This window comes from Lolium rigidum, chromosome 2 (assembly GCF_022539505.1).
Source record: "Lolium rigidum isolate FL_2022 chromosome 2, APGP_CSIRO_Lrig_0.1, whole genome shotgun sequence".
Classification (NCBI taxonomy): Eukaryota; Viridiplantae; Streptophyta; class Magnoliopsida; order Poales; family Poaceae; genus Lolium; species Lolium rigidum.
The window spans coordinates 199,248,847-199,270,857 of record NC_061509.1 but is presented as its reverse complement, the minus strand read 5'-3'; the positions used below and the strand labels follow the sequence as shown (position 1 = coordinate 199,270,857).

Genomic DNA, 22,011 nt, shown 5'->3' with positions numbered 1-22,011 from the left:
TTTATTGGATAAATATAACCATATCGGGAGTAATCATCCGTGAATGTTATGAACGAATCATAGCCATCCACATTTTTCACAGGAAATGGTCCACATATATCGGTGTGAATTATTTCTAGTGTTGTTGTGCTTCGATTTGCACCCTTTTTAATTTGCTTTACAAATTTTCCTTTAATGCAATCGATGCACTGTTCTATATTTGAGAATTCTAATGGAGGAAGAATATCATTTTTAACGAGTCTTTCTATTCCCCCCCTCGAAATATGGCCTAGGCGACAGTGCCATAATTTCGATGATTCATTCGTTCTTTTTCTTTTCTTTCCTTCTGTTTCCGATGAGGGTATTTGTTCATTCACTTTACACACAGACAATACTTTTTTCGCGCAAGGACAATAAATAAAGCTCATCATGGAGTATATCAACCCCAACATAAGAATTATTACACCATATGGCACATTTGCCATGTCCAAAATAACATTGATAACTGTCTTTAGCTAAGCGCGATACACTTATTAAATTTCTATGTATGGAAGGAACAAATAAGACATCTCTAAGCAGAATAGTCAAGCCATCAGCTAGCTCCAAGAGGACGTCGCCAACAGCTTCAACTTCTTCTTGAATTCCATTCGCGACTTCAACGTATCCTTCCCCTCTTTTCGTAGTCCTCGTCAAATGGAATCCCTGTAAAGAATTTGCAACATGAACAGTTGCACCTGAGTCAGTCCACCAAGTAGATTTCGAAAACCGTGTATACATGGATTCATTTACAAAGGAAACTAAATTGTTACCTTTCTTTGCCATTAATTCTTTCAGAAAAGTAGGGCAGTCTTTCTTGTAGTGCCCAGTCTTCTGACAGTGAAGACACTGATCTTTGTTCACTGGCAATGGCCTGTACTGGAACTTCTGATGATGCTGCATTGGGGCTTTACCATATTGCTTTGAAGGAGAGCCATTGTTGCTTGGTGTGAAGGGCCTTTTATTATTATCCTTCACATAATTTATGGAACCTCCATTCTGTGCCTAGAGTCTGTCCTCCTCTTGCACACACATGGCAATGGTCTTTTCAATGTCCCATTTTGCAGGGTTCATGTTGTAATTGACAACAAAGTTGTCAAACTATTGTGGCAATGAAGCCATCACCAAGTGAACTAGAAGTGCATGCTTCAGGTCCAGGTCAGCATCCATGGGCTTCAGCTTTGCAGCCAGGTTGCTCATTCTGAGGATGTACTCCCTGATGCCATGCGCACCTCCAATGTACTTTTCTGTCACCAGCTGCTTCAACAGCTGGGTAGCATATGTCTTTGAAGAGCCAGTGAACTGGCTCTTTATCTTTTCTAAGTACTCCCCAACGGAAGCACACTCTACAATTGAGCCCACGATGACGTTCTCAATTGTGTTCTTTATGAATGCCATGCACTTTTTATTGGCAGTCTGCCACTTTCTGTTCTCTAGGGTGTAGGACATCTCCACAGGAGCATGGTCCCTTTTCTTTTTATCCCATGCATCATCAGCATCCTCGTCAGCTCTGACGGGATCAGTAGGCTTGGTGGGCTGCGGTGTGTCAACCACCCAGTCCACCTCAGCACAGACAAAGGCGAAATCCACCTTCTTCCTCCATTCTGTGTAGTTATCCCCTCTAAGGGTGGTAACATCCTTGATGCAGCTCATCAAGTAGAACCCTCCTGAAAACCACAAAGAAGTGAGAATACTACAATTGCAAATTATAATCCAACGTTGGTCCGAATTAAAACATGCAACTGTGTTAATGCAGATAAAACTATATCACCGTTGGGCAGAAATAGAGATAAATGCACATATCATCATTGCAACAAAACCATGGTCATGTCATTAATAACGTTGGTCAAAAAATAACAGAACCATAATTGTCACAACAATCACTTTTATTCATTTCAAAATTTAATAGTCACTTTTGCATTTAAAATGCTCCTTTGACTATAGGCAACGGAAACTGTGAATTTAAACTTTTAAACTTTGAACTTTTCAGAGGCATTTATTTTACTTTTTAATTTCTGAACAAATATTTCGTTGGTCCTATTTATTCAGAAAAAACTAGACAAAATTTTGGCCAAAAAATGACCCAAAACTGCCTAAACAATGCCTCTGTAATTAATAAAACTGTAAAAACTGTGCACACGTGGCCCGCTGCCCAAGCGGCCTGCACGCGCCGAGCGACGCGCAGTAATGCTTCGCCCACGCTGCTGGCAGGAGTGGCCCGCACGCGGCCCGCCGACTCGGCCTGCCGAAACGCGGCCCGGCCACGCTGCTGACGCGGCCCACACGGCCTCCACGCGGCCCAGCCGCGGAGACCACGCTGCCAGCCAGCGCCGCTCGCTCCTGGCCGTCGGATGAGATCCGACGGTCAGCCATTACTTTCGGGCGGTATAAAAGGGGTACCAACCGGCCAAACCCTAACCCTAGATTCATTTCTCCCCCGAGCCCCTTCTCTGTCTATGTCCGGCGGCGGCGACGGAGATGCTCCTCCTCCCGCGCGCTCGGCTATGGCGGCTTGCCCTCGCCAGCCGCACTCGCCCTTTCTTTCTCGGCCGGGAGGTAGCACCGCTGCTCGTCTGCGCTCAGCAGGTGTCCGAGCCGAGCCCCTCCCCTTTTCGTTTCCTCCACCACCAGTAGACCCGATGGCCAACGGCGGAGAAGAAGACGCGGCGGCGCCCCCTGTACCTCTTGGCGGCGGCGCGTGCACCCGAGGGTGGGCCCGTTGCCGCGCAGAGGCGGCGCTTTTCTTTGCCGGCAGTAGCCGGTGTCTTTCGGCGGTGGCGGCGCACATCCCCACTGCCCCTTTTGGTAAGCTATTCTTTGCCCCATCTCGCACGGCCGCCGCAGCAACACGTGGAGGTGAGGTGGTTCTTCTTCAAGGTGCCTTGGCTTGCCGATGCGCACCTGGATCGAGAGGAACGGCGCGGCCTTGCGGCAGCGCATACTTTGCCGGCGAGCCCGAGGGCGTCGGCCGGTTACCTTTTCTTTTCCTTTGGTTACATGGGCTAATCTAGGGTTTGTTGTTTCGATCTACCCGAAAAACATCTAGAACTAGGAAGCTCTGGTACCAATGTTAAATCCCTTGGATCTTCTAGGCTAGATGCTAACGGTAGAAAACTATGACTGTATGTATGCTGCGAGATCCGAGAGAGAGAGAGATCGAGAGAGAGACGGTGTACCTTCTCCCTTCGAGGAGGAGCTCGAGCCGTTGTCCATGGCGACGGGGCGAGTGGCGTGAGCGTGCGGTGGCGGCGGCGGCAGAGCTTCCCGTGAGTACTGCGCTAACCCTAGATCGGTAGGGAATGTCGGTGGGGTGACTTGCGGCGCGGTGAACTTCGTACTGTGGGCCCCGGCCCCCACCTCTTTATATAGCGCAGGTCACAGGGGCCCACCAACCAGAGATAGGGTTGGGCACCCCCGATCAGGGCGCGGACGAGGTCAAAGGTCGTTATCGATCCGTTGGGATCGATCCCGTGGAGATCATCCTAACAGCTATTACATAAAGTACCAACATAGATTACCACAATGAATAACTATGTAAAATATTACCCCCTTTGCTTCATATTAGTTGTATGAAACGGAGGGAGTACTACATTAAGCAAGTACCAACACATCAAAATTTACCACAATCCATCACCACATCCATTGTTACATTAAGGTGTGGAAATTGTACAGCTCACAGAGGGTGCGGAGACATTGAGAATAAGCAAGTGCGTGTACCCTGGCGAGCTTCTGGGACTATCCACGATAGCTACCTGTTGCGCGACGGCTGGGCGCTGGGCCTGTTTATCTCCACCGACGGAAAAGGAGATAGAAACCAGGAAAAAACACGGCATTCACTCGCGTACTGCCGCCGCCTCCCCTGCTTCTCCCCTGGCGCTTCCCCCTCCACACACGCAACCTCGCCTCCGCCGCTGCGGCGAGCGCTGATCCGCCGACCTCCCTCGTCTCGTCCCGCCGCCCACCTCCTCTTTCCCCACCTCTATTCCACCGGCCTCCCTCATCTCCTCCCTCCACATTTGTCATCTTTCCCCAACATCGTTCACCTCGCATCTATCGCGCCTCATCATCGTCAAGCAGACGGGTGCTCGTCACCGGCCCCCCTTGGTAGAGGGGCCGGTGGTTGCAGCAGCTGCGGGAGGGGGGCAAAGAAGACCGGGCTCCTTCCTCTCCACGCCACACCACCAGGACATGTCCATGTTGAGGGGTTGGAGGTTTGGACACAGGGGGCAGGGAGCAAGGCATCTCACAGTCTCACTCCACTTTTCCTGGTAAGTTCGCCATTAACTGTCCGGCGTCCTCAAGATGACTCCGCTGTGTCGAAACGCTGGATACTGCTGCAATCGTCAGGCCATCCGCGAGGCACCAGACCTAGCAGGTTTGTGCCACGCCCACCATATGTTTGTTGAAACGCTCTAATGCAGCAATAGCTGCAAAAAAAAAAAAAATTAGGACTAAAAATGAATTTCATGTTATGAAGAAATGGAATACACCGCTGCTGGGAAGGTGATTGCTTTGACGCCAATCTGGTCGTAGGAGCATGGCTTCACGTATTTGGGTGTCGGCGACATCATGACTGACGACATTGTTCGTGGGTGTGTAGTCACAGCTGCGGGGTTGTCGGCCAAGGCGGTGGAGTCTGGGAGCATATGCCGCCGATGACGATGGCACTGGGGCTCTGCATTGGCTGCGGAGTGCTGCAGATGAGCTAACACAGGGTACATATGGTAAGTTAGCGATAGACTTCTGCTTCGGTTGTTGAGTCTGCTCTGGATTCCTGTGCTTTTCCTTTTTTTTGTTCTTGCATATATGTATTAGTTTTTGAAGAGGGTGTGTGATCACATATATTAATCGATATATAGATAGCCTTCTAACCGTTGAACACGAGTAACAGAGATGATTGTTGGTTAGGATCTTTTGGAGCGGAAAATACGTGATGCAAATGGAGAACGCCTACCATTATCCTAGGAGCAGGTCCCTTAAATGGTAATCCCTGTTAGGGTATTCATGATTTCATCCTAAACACTTGCATATGCTTTCTTTGTGTCACGCTTCATCTCTTTATTAGGTATTTGCCCATATGCTTGAGTTTGCTTTTGTGCTAAACTGAGGGAGTATTCTTCCACACATCTTAAATGTTGCTTCCTATTCATGTTGTGAAACAGGTAGATTTTACTTGCAGCTTTCTGGAGTAGTTGCAGTAAGTCATTGGGGTCCATCTGTTCAGTTTGTTCCTGGAAGATGTGTATGTAAAATCTCATCTCATTTCCTTATAAATGGATGCAATGCTCCTGATGCTCATACATTGACTGCTTTCAATAATGTATCAGGATTCCTCAGTTTGCAACCATGAAGGCCATCTTCCTGATGCTAAGAGAGGTAACTGCTGCAAAATTTCTTTCTACTGGTCAATATTTTTCATCACTTTACATTCAAATATTTTGATTTCTTAATATATCAACCAAGATTGTGATCTACAAAGTTATGCGCATGTACTCCCATGGTATATTTTCTGGACTGGTGTGCTCACGTTCATACTCACGCATATAATACTTTCTGGTATTTCACTGAAGTAGATTTGTCTGGTTGTACGTTTCCTCTGTTTGCACCCACGTTTTTTTTTTCATATACACCACATTTTCTTCAAAAATGATGGCTCAACGAATCTTATCTTCATGCATCACCAGTAGTTCTATTTTACATTATGTACTCGCATGTAGTTCTATCATCTTATTTCACTTGTTCATATATAAGAGTTGTTTCGGCCCCCTCCTCATATGATTAGTCTTTCAAATAGCAGTGTTAGTATACTGCTGGCATTGCACTGCTTATGTTCGTTAGTACTTGCTACAGCTTGTACATCTATTATCGGATGGGCCAGGACCTTCTACCTTGGTTAGAGTGCTGGCAACAAGAGAATGCAATCATGCAACTGGTTGTGCCCCTCTCTGTCTACATACTCACCTCTATGCTTTTGTGTCTGAAGCCGCTGCTTTCACGAACATTGCCATCTCCTTTGCTGGTGAGAACGCGGCAAACTCCTCAAGTCCCATCTCCCCTCCCTTCTTCTTAAATTGTGTGCTAGCCTTTTTCCCTTTCTTTGCGTCAGATAAGAAATATGTGGTAGCGTATAAGTTGAAATTTAATGGCTGGACCAGAAGCTCAACTAAAGCATTGGACTGAAGATATACTTTGATTTCTTTCCATTTTGTTATGCATGTCCATAGTGATTGAAGCATCCAGATCCAGATCCAGATCAATAGTTGTGATTTAGTGTTATTTTTAGGCTTGATGATGCAGTTATGTGTGTTAATTATAAAATTTTAAAGGCACCCAAATTATTGGCATGTACTACCAATTTACCAAATGGATGAATCAACATTTTCGCATGGTACTATGATTCAGAAGGTTTGTGGTACTGTGCTCACCAAAGTTTTTTTTTTCAATAAAGAATTATACTTTCCTTACTGAGTTTTTGATGCATTTGAAGGAACAAGTCAATGACTACATTCTTTTATCTTCGAAGAATCTTTAATTAAGATAGAATAGCATAAAGCAGAATGTAAAATTGCAGGCGCTAACTGAATTCTCTACTCTACACTAATTGGACAAAAGAATGTTTTGTTAGTAGTCCGTTGAAAATAAAATGTTTCATTATGTTTCACAGTTCTTTTAAGGCGCTAACTGAATTCTCTACTAATTGTCCATTCTTTCAGAAAGCACTTCCTGGATTCTGGTTCCACTCTATAATGGGAGACCTACTGTTGGAAAGATCAAGTAATGATGGGATTCCCCAGAGGTACATTTCCAAAAGGCACATATTCATGTGACCTTTATGTATATACTCCTATTTGTTATGCTAGGCATCTTCATATTTTGAAATTAAGTATCCAGTTTTGGATAATGACCAAACAAATACAGTTTAGGTGAAACAAGTAATATGTTAGATCTATAATGGGATACCATTCAATACTATGCCCTACAAAGTGCATACTTCTACTTTCTTGTTCCTGGAACTTCATGTTAACTTTGTTACTGATTACTGATAGAATCGATCTGGTGAGTCATGGGATTATATATGCTTTAATGTATTCCTTGTTAGATATACTTACCACTGAATTGGTGTACCCAATGCACTGTTACCCGTATCTATTGTTGATTGGATGTTCTCACCGCAAAAGTTCAAATTCTGCTGCTAAGGTTTCATTCATGTCATGAGATTCCAAAGTATCAATTACAAATTTGTGCATTGGGGAGGATGTCAGCTTTCTTGCTACCATTTTATTTTTCAGACTTCTAATGTTGACTTGGTAGACACTCAGCATCAATATATCTGCACCCTTGCTGAAGCATGGAGTGCAATAACGATACCATTCGGTAAACTTTGCAGGTCGACCAACTGAAAGTCTTGCATATTTCTTTTCTAATTTACCCTCCAAAGGAAAGAAAAGAAGGTGTATTGTGGAGCTTCCATACAATATTTCTATATTTGTATTAGACTGGTCAGATACCTTAGACTTAGCATTTTTGATGATTTCCTTTCGGTGTATATCTTTGCCAATGTAAAGTGCAAAGTGTACTCTAGGTATTGCCTTCATTGCAAAATCTAATGTAAAGTTAATGGTGTCCAGTAAACATGTTGTGCCGTTTTGGGCCATTTAACTATGGAGAGTTTACTGTGTAAGTGGATCTAAATAATAAATAAAGAAAAGTAAACATGGGCATAGGAAGTGCTCGTCAGACTCAGTAAATTTACTTTCATGCACATGAATTGGGACGCATAGCTCCGGCGAGGAGGCGCCCCAAGGGGCGCCCCAACCACTAGTGAGCCATCATTTGACTTCGTGACGGCGGGATAGTTGGACATGTTCATGCTTAGGTGTGAGAATTGGCCTAGAGTGAAGAAATCTTGTCTCACACAACATCATCATTGGTTATGTCGTTGCTCTTGGAAATAAGAAAAGCTTTTTTTACATGCCATTAGATCTGTAACTAGATCTTCTTGTACAATGTCAATGAAATAAGACCACTCTCATATGAAGCTGGAACTAAACAATGAATCATCTAAAATACTTTGCTCATAAAGATGCACATCATTTTCATGTCAACTTATAAAGTGTTCTACCATATAAAAATTACTAGCTAACCTATGATTTCTGACACATTAAAATTAGACAACCCATGTGCTTGTAACACATATTTTAATGTGGGCATATTTTCTAACACATGCCTAACACATATTAATAATGTCAAATTGTAACATGTTCTCACGTATCCAGCTTAGTCCAACTGGTCCTAAAATTTTCTAAAAAATAGATATTCTAATAGCCTTGGGGAAGCCGAGGAGGAGGCAGCGCCATGGCACCGCTAGCATTCAATCGCACGCCGTCTCAGAAGGTCGGGGTGCCAGGCCGCAATGACCACAACACAGGGGAGGGCGAGGATGCCATGGCGAGGGGGACAATTAGGCATGTGCGATATGTTGGAGACAATAGGCGGATTGTAGTTCTAATAGAATATCTGGCTGGTACTCTGTTTGCACCAAAAAAAAATTGTATAAAAAAGAGAACAAATACGGATTACTACATCTTACATAGATACATTTCGACCAAACTAAGTTCGGGCTTTTGTTACCACACAGTAATGCATAAGTTCTAAAAATTGCTATTTCAAATTTTTGGATTTTTTTTTGAAAAAAATGCACCTACGTAGATATCAACATAATATGTACATAAATTTTTTTTATTTCAATTTTAAAAAAAAAATTTAAGTAGATTTTTATAAGGAGTATCAAAGGAGTATCTATCTCCATTGTTGATTTTCGCAAGCCAGCCAAAGTGACCGGCGGACGCCCCTGTCGGTATCCACCATTCCACTGCTCGCGAACATCCTGGCATCTAGAAGCGGCGACGAAAATCACGCACGTAACTCGGCTCAACCACACACCATCATTTCACGTCACGCCAATCGCAACGACAAGAAATGCACCTGGCCAGTACCTAGTCAGTGACACTCCAACAAAGATAACAAGACTAGAGGTAAAGCAACAACCGGCTCTCAGCTCAGCTCGCCACGCCCACACAGCGCCCATCGACCCAAGCAGTTGCGACCATGGCCTCCAGCGCCGCGCCCACCGTCGACGACGAGGTAGTCCACGAGTTCGGCCCGCTGCTCCGAGTCTACAAGAGCGGCCGCGTCGAGCGCCCCATCGTGGCCCCGCCCGTCGCGCCCGGCCTCGACGCCACCACCGGCGTCCAATCCAAGGACGTCGACCTCGGCGTCTACTCCGCCCGCCTCTACCTGCCGCCCTCCGTCACAACCTCCGGCGCCAAGCTCCCCGTCATCGTCTACATCCACGGCGGCGGCTTCGTGGCCGAGTCCGCCAGGTCCCCGAACTACCACCGCTTCCTCAACGACCTCGCCTCCGCCTGCCCGGCGCTCGGCGTCTCCGTCGACTACCGCCTCGCCCCGGAGCACCCGCTCCCGGCGGCCTACGACGACTGCCGCGCCGCCCTGGCCTGGGTCCTCTCGGCGGCGGACCCCTGGGTCGCCGCGCACGGCGACCTGGGCCGCGTCTTCGTGGCGGGCGACAGCGCGGGGGGCAACGCCTGCCACCACCTCGCCATCCAGCCGGACGCCGCGCGCCTCAGGGGCGCCGTGCTGATCCACCCCTGGTTCTGGGGCTCCGAGGCCGTCGGCGAGGAGCCGCGCGACCCCGCGGGGCGCGCCATGGGCGCGGGACTGTGGCTGTTCGCGTGCCCCGGCACCAGCGGCGCGGACGACCCGCGGATGAACCCCATGGCTCCCGACGCGCCGGGGCTGGAGGCTCTGGCGTGCGAGAGGGTCATGGTGTGCACGGCGGAAGGCGACTTCCTCAGGTGGCGCGGCCGCGCGTACTCGGAGGCGGTCACCGCGGCGAGGGGCGCCGGCGGGCTGGAGGTGGAGCTGCTGGAGACGGAGGGGGAGGGGCACGTCTTCTACCTCTTCAAGCCCGACTGCGACAAAACCAAGGAGATGATTGACAGGATCGTCGCCTTCGTTAACGCAGCGTGATGACATGCGCCACCGGCCTCCCTGCCTAGCCGCTTGCAGCTCGGTGCGTTTAGTCATGCAAGAGTGTTTGTGCACCATATATTCTGAGACTTCTATGATTGATGAAATAAAGCCGATTATGCACCATCACACCCATAGTGTATACTCCTAATTTCCTAAATTTGAGTAGGACTTTGAGAATATTAAATAATTTAACATGTGATTATCCTGTAACTGAAAAGTGCATCAAAACTAATTATAGCAACTTTTTTTTACGAATTAAATAAATTCATTACTCAAACAGTGGGATTACAATCTTTTGCAAGGATATTAACTACTTCCTCTATTCTGGTATACAAGACCACAAACTCGTATTTCAGCTAGTAAGAAAACAAAGCCTACTAATAATCCAGAATATAGGGTGTATTTCGTTGCACCACATGTCTGGACTTTTTTTTCGGGATTTGATTACGTTTTCTTATCTTATGCTCTATTTTCTGACATCAATTGTCTAGGGGTAATTCGGCCTAAACTTGGTATAATTTTCTTCCACATACGTTCTTCAATTTTCGTGTCAAAAGCTATATAACTTATATCTATGAATAGAGAGAATAGTTAGCGGGCCAAGCCTGAGGCCCCTGGAGTGTGTCAGGATTGACGCATGCATCGACATTAATCTTCATGGTTCCTTGATCATGGCGTGCATGTGAACCCTAGTTGGACATGCATTTTCCAAATGTTAAAAAATTCTGAAATAAAAATATCCGGATACGTACGCATGTTTCATGTGTGCGTAGAAAGTTTTCGCGGAGAAACCACTTTTTTATCTCAAAATCTAAAAAAGAAAAAATACGTCACATATATACTGCTATATAGCCCTGCAAAATTTCATTTTTTTGCCGAGACAAAATAAAAAAAAATTCGTCACGAAACTCATGTCCAGGGTACATATTTGAGATCATCTGGGAAATCATTTTGTGTTTCGATTTTTAAAACATGTTTTGACATCACAAACGGAAGTTTTCAAAAAGTGGGTTCACATGCCCCATGTTCTATATATGCACACTCGTGTTCAGCGTGGTTTTGACCCACCTACTATCAGATACTTTTTTTTCCCTAACTAGGCAAGGCAAAAACTATTTTGTTCTCCACGCCACGACTCAAAGCCGGTCCAAATATGGGTCTGCTTTGCGTGGTCGTGGATGTCGTGTGGACGTGGCTTGCGTCCTCCTTTGTCCTCCCCTAACCCGTCAGGCGGTCTCCCAATTCGACTGCATTCCACTCATTCCACTTCACTCTGAAAATCTAGGGCGAAATGGACGATGCACCTGCCGTCGCCTCCATCGACGACGAGTCCCCTCTCGCCGCGGAAGCCCCTCCCGCCGTTGAGGCCCCTCCTGTAGGCTTCGTGGCTCCTCCTTCCACCACAGCGGTGACCAACAAGCCGAAGGTCGAGCTAACGGCGAAGCAGAATGCCAATGAGAGCAAGAAGCGCGTGGACTGAGGAAAGACGCGGAGACACGGAGGCTCGAGGCTGACGCCGCCAAGAAAATGAGGAGGACGTGGAGCATCTCGTGGTCTTGCAGTCGTTTACTTCCAAATGAAAAAGGTCACCAAAAAAGGACAAGGCCGCGTTGCTTAAATGGGTAGCCGAGTTGGATGCACCGTGTGACCTAAACGGACAGGCGGATGAAGATCTCTCCTTCCACATCCACGAGGCCATCCAAACAGATGAAAGAGGACACAAAAGATGTCCTATTTGTTCAATCGCGTTGGAGATGACTAAACATGAACGGGTGAGAGTAAATACCAGTACAGTAAACTCGCATTTTATCAGCAGATCATTGAAATTATTTCATCATCAGAGTACACAATTATTTGTTGCATTATGCTTATATGGACGTCTCTCACAATTATACATGATGAAAGTACACAATTTCGAGATGACCAGTGCATACGCTTTTAAATATCCTATCTTTTTAAAGATGCTAGCAGTCAAAGTTCAAAAGTTCGAATTTATCCATGTCCACAACGAGAGGTTAATGAACGAGTGAGAGTAAATACCAGTACAGTAACCTCTCGCATTTTACCACACCAGATCATATAATTTTTTTCATCAACATCAGAGTACGGAGTACGTTTATTTCAACAGGTAGCGACACACAGAGCTGCCGGCCTGATAACAGGTCATGTTCGGACGCGCGTCACGGTGCGGTCACGAAGGCGACGATTCTGTCGAACATCTCCTTGGCCTTGTCGCAGTCGGGCTTGAAGAGATGGAAGACGTGGCCCTCCCCTTCCGTCTCGAGCAGCTCGACGCCCTGCCCGTCGCCGCCCCTCGCCGCGGCCACCGCCTCAGCGTACGCCCGGCCGCGCCACCTGAGGTGGTCGCCCTCCGCTACGCACACCATGACCTTCTCGCACGCCAGGGTCTCCAGCCCCGGCGCGCCAGGAGCCAACGGGTTCATTCGCGGGTCATCCACGCCGCTCGAGCCGGGGCACGCGAACATCCAGAGCCGGCCGCCCATGGCGCGCGCCAGCGGGTGGCGCGTCTCCTCGCCGACGGCTTCGGAGCCCCAGAACCAGGGGTGGATCAGCACGGCGCCCTTGAGCCGCGCGGCGTCGGGCTGGATGGCGAGGTAGTGGCATGCGTTGGCGCCGGCGCTGTCCCCGGCCACGAAGACGCGGCCCAGGTCCCCGTGCGCGGCGACCCAGGGGTCGGCGCCCGAGAGCACCCACCTGAGCGCGGCGACGCAGTCGTCGTAGGCCGCCGGGAGCGGGTGCTCCGGCGCGAGGCGGTACTCGACGGAGACGGCGAGGGCGGGGCAGGCCGCGGCGAGGCTGTTGAGGAAGCGGTGGCCGTTCGGGGACGCGACGGACTCCGCCACGAAGCCGCCCCCGTGGACGTAGACGATGACGGGGAGCTTGGCTGCGGCCGTGGCGGCGGACGGGGGCAGGTAGAGGCGGGCGGAGTAGTCGCCGAGGTGGACGTCCTTGGACTCGACGCCGGTGGCGGGGTCGAGGCCGGGCGCGGCGGGCGGAGCCACGAAGGGGCGCACGACGCGGCCGCTCTTGTAGACACGGACGAGCCCGAACTCGTGCGCCACCTCGTTGTCGTCGGCTGCGGTGTTCGACGCCATTCTCGCTAGTTCGAGTATTACTCTTGGTCGATGGAGCCGATGCCTGTTGTCAGTATTTGTGCTCGTTTGGTGTGCCGACTAGCAACTGGCGACGTGGTATATTTCTCGGCGTACCGCATGACATCGATCTATCGACAGCATTCAGGTGGCGGTGGCGCGAATACTCCGCTTCTAGATGGCCGGCTGAACTGTTGGATTTGGACTCGTCAGAGTTCAGAGTTCAGACAGGGAGGGGAGCTGGGATGCATGAGAAACTGCAATACGAGAATTTGGGAGCATGTGTGCGCTGGTTAAGGTTGAACTACAGTACGTCAGTTGCTTGGCTCCACGCTACTCGGTCTGTTACTTACAGCTGAAGTTCTAAACTCAAAATTGCTTGCCTTGGAAGGCAGATCCTGCGATTTCTTATCTGCTTTCCTCTCTAGACTTATCAGATGATAGTATTTGTCTGCTAGCTTGTGTGATCACCAAGCTCTCGAGCATGCAGGGCCTGCGCGCGTGGCATTCCACGATGAGGGTATACGTCAATCTCCCGACGAACCGGGGACAAAGGAACAAGAAAAATATTTCGTCGAGGTAAATATGCATGTCTCCGTCACATACAAAGCATTATTAGCATTTTCCAATGAAGCATCGTTGGAAATGCGCTATATGGAAAGTGACCGTTGCTGAACGACGGATATTGTCAAAAGTAGCTGAATCAACCCCAGACGCTGCGTTTCGACGGATCAAATGTGGCGTGGAGAGGCTTGTGTAGAATCTTGACGACCTAACGTTGTTCTCATACACCAAGTAAGTAATTTGGGATCAGAGAACTTGCTATCCGGTGCCAAATTCGTACGAAATCGTTCAGAGATTGGCACTTGGCGATGTTGTTTACAAAAAAATCTTGTATTTATCTCGCCGGCCGGGGCGATGCCGGTGTTGACCTCGGCATTGTAAATGCCAGCCGGTTTTTCTTGTGTGCTGCTGGTTTTTTTTTAGCTGTTTTGCATTGATAGAGCCATAGAGGGGCGGGTAAAATTAGTACAGTACAAGCCATGAAAAATGGTAGATATATCAAAAAAAGAGAGAGAAATTAAAAGCTCGCTGATATATACATACATGCTAGAAAGTCTCGGATAAAAAACCCCAGGCAGACTCACCGCAGCAACATCTTCTCTTATCAGGTGAACTAGCCCTGCTGCTGGTGGTGGTTTCTACCATGCAGCTCATCTGCTGAAGAAGGACTTCTGTACCTCAACATCAAACTTGAGAAACTCAGGTCGTCGAGAAGGACAAGTATGTATGTACTGTATTGTCTTTCTTGCACCATTTTAGTAGAACTAGCTTCATGTGTTCGTTTGAGCAGATGACGAGATCAATTTATGGTGATGTTGCTTATTAATCTGCACACCGGCTTTCTTTCATAGAGTAACATGGAGTTGTTGTTGGATATCTCGTGCATGTGACCGGTCAGCACTTATCTCAACCACATTTATGTATATTTGTCTCATTTATCTTCCATGTAGCAAATCAAGAACACTGATTGTGCAACTCCAAGGCCTCTACATGCAATTGTAGTTATATATTTTTTTGGGCTCAGAGCACTGAGAACCTTCTCTTTGTATCGTGTGATTCTGAATGTTTCTCGAAACAGGCTTTTGCCCCGCTATATTATTATAGCAACACACCATACAACTAACAATAGAACTGAAACAAAGCAGATTTTGGGGCAACAACAACGGCATGACCAAAAGAAGAGAAAAGAAAAGAAGAAACAAAACGGAGACTAGGGCGGATCGACTAAGCGACGGTGACCCACAACCGTTGCGCACTCCAAAGAAGTTCTACCACACTCCTAGCATCAATGCGTCAAGTACCAAGCAACACCTTCAAGAAGGGATGCGACGACGATGTCGCTGCTGGACCAGATACTGGTCCTAGGGTTTTCTCCGACACACCAAAGGAGATGGATCAGGGGTAGCGGGATTTCTCCCGAATAACCACTTCCACTACCCTCTCACGATTCATTGAACAGCTGCAAGGACAAAGCTTCACCACCACCGAACTTGCCGCCCACTAGCACGTGTCACCACGGTCAGGAAGTCACCATTGTCGTCTCCTCGATGCAACCGTCACGGGGCCTGCAAGATGGAGGCAAAAGGCTTAGCTTGAAGAAGGGCCAGCAGCACCGCGGTCGCACGGGAAGGAACAACCTCCACCGCCAAAGGCGGTAGCCGACCGGACACGGAAGCAGACATACCAGTCCCAAGTGGGTAAAGCTGGACCCATCGGGCCTGTAAAGATCCTCGGAGGCACACCAGACCCAAGAGGGTCCAACCGGGACCTGAGCGAGCCGTAAAGCCCCCCGCCGCGCTGCAACATGCCAACCACTGGCGCCATCATCCCCAACCTCACCCTCGTCGCGGCCACCATCGCCATGGAGCTTCACAACCGAGTAGGGAATCCAGACCGCCGCCCCCAGATGAGGCCCGTAGAGCCCATATCTGGGGCGGTCGATCGCCGCGCCACCATGCCCGCGTTGCCCTGCTGCCGCTAGAGCAGCGACGCCCCCAACTGTCATCGCAGATCAGCCGCTGTCGAACCCGAGTCTCTCGAAGAGCATTGCCACCAGGTGGATTCCGCCCTGCACGGGTGATGAAGAGCCACCACCACCGGCACCGCACAGGGTTTGCCCAGTGGCCTCTACCGGCTGCGGCCGGAGAGGAAGGTGGCATTAGGAGGGGCGCGACAGAGAGAGGAGGGGCCACCTCGGTCGCCCTCAGGTAGGCGACATGAGATAGCGGTCAGTTTTCACCTACGGACTACTCCGACATCGTCTATGCTACAATGTTCACCGCGTGATTCCAATGTTGGAACATTAATTGTTTCTTTACTTGTGATCCCTCTGTGTATTTTTTTGAATGTGGTGTGTCTAATTTCATAATTATGTACAATTCTATCTTCCATGAAGAAGTGAAGAGCTCTTGGAAAATAATTTTGGTACTATTCACTTACCAAATAAGAAGCAATGATATGTTCCATTTAATTTTGTGACATAATCACTAGGAGATGGAGTAAATCATGATATTTTAGTTGCTCTTTGTTTAGTCACTTTGTCACATGTAGGAAAATTTTGGTTAACATATATGTATCAAGGTTTTTCAACTTTCTCCTTACATGGAACATGGCAGTTTGCCGCTAAAAGATAGGCATGTGGAGCTAAATACCTATGGTTTGATAAATAGTATAATATATTTGTAAATAAAAGTTGAAGTTTCAAGTTGTGATATCTTACTTCCTAAGTATATATTGAATATTGTTTTAAAAGCATTTGTGATATCTTACTTCCTAAGTATATATTATATATGCTGGACATATGTGTATTCTTTCAAGTTGATTTACAAGTTTAAAAGTAAAGCGCGCTGGTCCTTGAGTTGCTTGCACTACATGTATGTTGTTTGTTACTGACACTTAACTTCCGTGTTCAGAAAAAGTTAGGTATAGAGAATTTTTATAACATATGTTTGCAATTCTAAGCTCATGTTTCAATATGCTCCTGTCTTTTGAAAATAAACTATGATATCCTAATCCCTAAGCTATATACGGCATAGCTAAGTTTTACATATCTTGATTTACAAGTTTAAAAGTAAAGAGCGCTGGTCCTTTAGTTGCTTGCACTACATGTATGTTGTTTGTTACTGACACATAACTTTCGTATTCAGAAAAAGTTAGGTGTAGATAATTTTTATTACATATGTTTGCAACTCTAAGCTCATGTTTCAATATGCTCATGTCTTTCGAAAGCAGACTATGATATACTAATCCCTAAGCTATATATGGCATAGCTAAGTTTTACATATCTTGATTTTTTAAATTCAAGGCCTGTGTTTCTTGGAGAAACCATCTACTTATTTAAAAAACCAGAATATGTTTTGTTTCACTATGTTGAAAGGCCGATTACCAAAAACATGTAATAATTAATTTCTACCTTGTATTTAGGCCAAGACCTACAACAATGAACTTTATAAACACAACAAAGGTCATGATCTTATGCATAGTGACCACTATGGGTAAGAACGTATACGACCTTCTCCATATCGTATCAATTGCTAAGGGTCACTTCCGATAGTAACTAATAGTGGGATCAACAAGCCTTCAAGGTAATTTTTTTTAAACAAACTTCCATGTATACTTTAGTGTAAACAAACTTATAAAGCAGTATGACTGAATGACATGTTTAGGCAGTTGCCTTGTGGGAAATTGTCACCTTTAGGATTACATAACTCTTTTGGACCCCCATACTCAAACAAGTTAGATTAGCTTGTTGCTGAGTTTAGTAGTACTTTATCGCCAAAGTTACCTATACATTTATATGTCAAGCATGCCAACTAACGAGTAACTACGTGGCAAGCAAGGAATGTAAGGGGAAATAGAAATCCAACAATTATATAATTATATAGGGGTAAAAATTTCATTTATTTACACATTATCCAGTTTGCATAAAATGAATTCTTGTTTGTGCTAAAGTAACTATTGGTGTTATTTATCTTGATAGTGTAAAGGTGTTACCCTTTGCCTGCCACAAGTTAAGTTTGGTGCACTTTAAAGGTTCTAAGACATGCAGATTATGTTGCACTAAATGATGACACAAAGATATGCATGAAAGCTGGTTTAGTGTAGACTTTAGCTCTGCGATATTAGTTTTATTTGATATTTACCCTCTAGATGAGTTAGCATTACACATTTTCTTTCTATCTACTCTAATGTATCAATCTCAAATCTTAATGGAACGAGAAATCATGTATTCTATCATTTTCCTAAAAAATATTGTTTGATTCATGACAATTAAATGTTTAAAATTGTGCCATTAGAGAATTATGTTTTTTTTTCATTATTCATTTCCTTGCAGAGCAAAGCACACATTACTCCTATATTTGTGTACAATCTTTAAACGAGAGTTATTTGCATCTCTGCATTGCAAAATCATAGCTCTTGCAGTTTGAAATATGGGTTTTGATTGTTTGCTTAGTACTAATGTCAAGCTCCATTCCCCAGAACCATATTACTAATATTGTTTACTTCTGGTCCAATTTGAATTACTTTTTAAGTGTGCGGTAGTAACTTTAGGGATGTTAGTAACAACATGTATTGGCTGCAATAATGATTTTGAGTAATTTAACTATGGATATATCTACTATAATCACACACATCAAATTGTTTAGTGCATATTCCAACAAATTATACATTTGATAGGCATGGAGTAGTATCTTTGGCTCCCCACACGAGATTTGATCTTTTAATCTTAAGTTGCATAGTTCTAGAGAACACAAAGATAGTTGAAAGAACATTTCCCGCCCTTTTGGGTTTTGTGTGTTTGATGTCAACACTAGGTATATATTTATGTGTGTTGATGTAGACAGGTACAAGATTTTTGTGTATAAACATGGCTGTTGAAGTGGACTGACAAAACTGAATCTTTGTCTGGTTTTCCTCTTCGGGCGGAAGTTCCGGCCATTGCCTGCGGTACTTCCACCCAGGAGCGGAAGTTCCGGCTACCACCAGCGGAAGTTCCGCTCTGTTTCTCCACTCAGAAGACCCTCAGCGCAGCTCTTCGTGAAGTTCTTATTCGCTGGCCGGAAGTTCCGGTGCAGTTGGACGGAAGTTCCGGACAGCGGAACTTCCGCCCAACTTCCGGGCTAGTTCCGGAAATCGGCAATTGTGGCTCAGTAATGTCCAGTATGGTTTTCTCGGAATTCTGGAACTTGGCCGGAACTTGGCCGGAACTTCCGGTCGCCGGAAGTTCCGCCCTAGTTCTGCCCCAATCTTTGTTGACCAGGTCATCTGACGCAGAATCTTCCTGGCGGAAGTTCCGGCCCTCCTGGCCGGTACTTCCGGTGCCAGCCGGAACTTCCGGCCCTCCTGGCCGGAACTTCCAGTGTTACTAAAAATCGTCCAAACGGTCAGATCTAAGAGCTCCAATCATATAAATAGCTCTCTTCTCCAAAGGGACAAGTTGCTCAATCATTGCATAAAAATCTGCCAAGTCTTCACCACCATTAGAGCCACCTCAAGAACACAAGATTTGCAAGATCTCCTTCCTCCCCCAACCAAAGCTCTTGATCTTTGGAGATTCGAAGGAGAAGACACCGATCTACATCCTCACCGAAGCAATTTACATTTCCCCCTCATTTGTTTGAGGGCCCTCTTGCTAGTGTTCCTTTTGGTTCCCTAGTTGATTGTTGTTGATGTGTTGTTGTTGTATTGTTACGGATTTGGGAGCCTCCAATTCGGTTGTGGATGTGTGCCCCAAGAACCTTGTAAAGGCCCGGTTTCCGCCTCGAGGAAATCCCTTAGTGGAAGTGGGCTAGGCCTTCGTGGCGTTGCCCATAGGAGATCTGAGTGAAGCCTTCGTGGCTGTTGGTTTGGCTTTCGTAGCAACCACACTCCTCCAAACGTAGACGTACCTTCTTGCAAAGGAAGGGAACTACGGGAATCATCTCCGTGTCTCCGCGTGCTCCACTCTCGGTTACCTCTATCCTATTCTATCTCCTATATATTGCGTAGCTATATCTTGCTAGATTGGTTACCTTGTCATATAGGTAAATTCACTTAGTTGCATATCTAGAGAATTTACCTTTGTGTCAAGCCTAAATTGAAAAAGAACTAAAAATTGGTTAGCACCTATTCACCCCCCCTCTAGGTGCGGCATACGATCCTTTCAATTGGTATCAGAGCCTCGGCTCTTATTTCGGGCTTAACCGCCTAAGAGTATGCCGGACGATGAGCCTGCGGAAGGGGCCGCTAAGATGGTCTCCATGGATGATTTCAATTCGTTGAAGTCCTCCATGGAAGCTCAAATGGAAAGCATGAAAAAGATGATTTCCGAGCTTTTGACTCCGGTCCCTCCGAAGGCTCCCATCGTAGAGGTTAAGGACACGGGTGCGTTAGAAGAGGGAGATGCTTCGGCATTACCCTACTCTACCAAACCCGTGGAAGGTGATAACTTAAACACTATCAAATCTCTCATTGCATCTCCTAAGGGAACTAGTGGAGGTGAGAGCTACAATCGAGTACCTCCACCTTTTTTATCTCCCGATATACTGGCTCCCCATCCTCATATGAACATTCGGGGAGACCCACCTAAGTTTTCCGTTGAAAATTTCGATACTTGGCAATTTGAGTTTAGCTCTCATGTTCGCAGTGCCTCCAATGAACTTTGGAGAATCATCGTGGAAGGCTTCAATCCCTACAACCCCGACAAGTTGACTAGAAGAGAAGCGGTTGATAGTCAACTCAACAACACCGCCTTGCACATGATTCAAACTAGTGTGGGGACAAAGGATTTGTCTCGTGTTCGGAATTACACCACCGCCAAGGAAGCTTGGGATGGTTTGGCCGCTAGTTGCATTGGAAGTGAGAGCACGAGAAGGAACAAGTATAATGCTCTTCGGAACAAAGCCGAAGGATTCATGAGGCTACCGGATGAAGATCATGAAGTCATGTATGGAAGACTTCTCACCGTTGCCGATTCCTTTCGGCTTGTTGGTGCCACCCACATCAATGACTCTTGGATCAAGGAGAAGTACATTGAATGCATGATGCCGTTTGAACCCATTGATGTCAAGACTCTTGTCGGAAGAGAATGCTATCCCTCTCTCACTTCTCAACAAGTCGTGCACGAGATGCAAGCTCTCAAGGTGCTTGAGCAAAACTCACATGATTCTCGCAATCGAGCTCTTGGGATGACAAAAGGGTCCAACCTTGCCTTGGCGGTCAACTCCGTTGAAGAAGTGATTCCTCAAGAATCTTATAGGGCATCTTGGAGTATGTCCTATCCGGAAGACTTGGAACACCACTACCATGACCACATGGCATTCCATGCTAACACCTTTTGGGTTGACCCATCCAAGGCCAAGGAAGACAACATCAAGAGAAACAACTCACGGGGGTTCACAAGTTCGGGCCCAAGAACAAGATCTTGCTACAATTGTGATGACAAGCGCCATTTCATTGCCGAGTGCCCCTATGAGAATAGGGAGACTCATGGCGGAAGGCTCATCCCCAAGGACAAGAGCAAAGACTCAAAGGGCAAGTATTCAAAGCCTCCCAAGAACAAGAAATTCTTCAACAAGAGCAAGAAGGGCAAAAGGCCCTCAAGGATTGTGCTAGTGACTAAAGAAGAATATTCTTCCGATGAAGTTGAAAGTTGTAGTGAAGAAGAAGAAAGCTCAAAGGAAGTGGCCGCCATTGTCACTACCAACTTTCCCTCTTCATCTCTCTTTGAATCCCCCAATGAGAATCCTCAAATCAAGAATGCACATTGTTTCATGGCAAGGTCCTCCTTGGACACATCTATTGTGCTATCAACTCAAGAAGAGTATTCCTCCGGAGATGATGATGTTGATGATGAAGAAGATGCAACCTCAAATGGTTTGGTTGCCCTTCACTACAAAAAAAGTTGCCATGGCCGACGAAGTTGAAGTCGCGCCGTGGTTGCTGGTGTACCATGGCCGACGATTTTGGTCCCTCCGTGGTGCATGTCAAAACTTTTTTTTCCTCGTTTTTGAGGCCACCTAGCCCGACGAAAGCGGCCAAAACGTCGCGTATGGTGGCCCGGGACGTGGTGCATCGCGAATTCTCGGGTTCGCCGGCCGAGTCAACGCAAATCCGCACCGCCGAGGGATGTAGGGCCCAGATGGCAGCCTCTCCGGCATTGTTTTTTTCTCGATCGCGCCATCTCGTTCAACGTTCTCCGATCGAGCCGTTTACGATGCAGGATCATGGGTCCCGCATGTCATCCTCTATGAACCAAAATTCTTTCTATTCTTGGATTTTTTGACCC

The 22,011-nt window shown here is 46.7% G+C and overlaps 3 protein-coding genes across 12 annotated transcripts; 2 read left to right on the top strand and 1 right to left on the bottom strand.

Annotated features, from left to right (window-relative positions):
- The first annotated feature begins 3,868 nt into the window (after positions 1–3,868).
- LOC124692819 lies at positions 3,869–7,723 on the top strand. Of its 10 annotated transcripts, XR_006999698.1 has the most exons (8): positions 3,882–4,390; positions 4,493–4,518; positions 4,616–4,739; positions 4,924–4,998; positions 5,178–5,257; positions 5,343–5,391; positions 5,866–6,034; positions 6,729–7,723. XR_006999698.1 is itself a non-coding variant. In XM_047226252.1 (6 exons), the coding sequence occupies exons 1-5, from the start codon at positions 4,318–4,320 to the stop codon at positions 6,791–6,793; spliced, it is 426 nt and encodes a 141-aa protein (XP_047082208.1). In that variant the 5' UTR covers positions 3,878–4,317; the 3' UTR covers positions 6,794–6,811; positions 7,403–7,723. The 10 variants fall into 10 exon arrangements, 1 of the variants encoding a protein (XP_047082208.1); XR_006999704.1 differs by having other exon boundaries at positions 3,870–4,390; positions 4,493–4,739; positions 4,924–5,080; positions 5,353–5,391; XR_006999701.1 differs by having other exon boundaries at positions 3,873–4,390; positions 4,493–4,739; positions 4,924–5,080.
- A 1,376-nt stretch (positions 7,724–9,099) lies between these two features.
- LOC124687956 (tuliposide A-converting enzyme 1, chloroplastic-like) lies at positions 9,100–10,155 on the top strand. Its single transcript, XM_047221680.1, has one exon. The coding sequence runs from the start codon at positions 9,124–9,126 to the stop codon at positions 10,063–10,065; it is 942 nt and encodes a 313-aa protein (XP_047077636.1). The 5' UTR covers positions 9,100–9,123; the 3' UTR covers positions 10,066–10,155.
- A 2,093-nt stretch (positions 10,156–12,248) lies between these two features.
- LOC124687955 (tuliposide A-converting enzyme 2, chloroplastic-like) lies at positions 12,249–13,187 on the bottom strand. The gene has a single exon (XM_047221679.1). The coding sequence runs from the start codon at positions 13,182–13,184 to the stop codon at positions 12,249–12,251; it is 936 nt and encodes a 311-aa protein (XP_047077635.1). The 5' UTR covers positions 13,185–13,187.
- Positions 13,188–22,011: the final 8,824 nt, after the last annotated feature.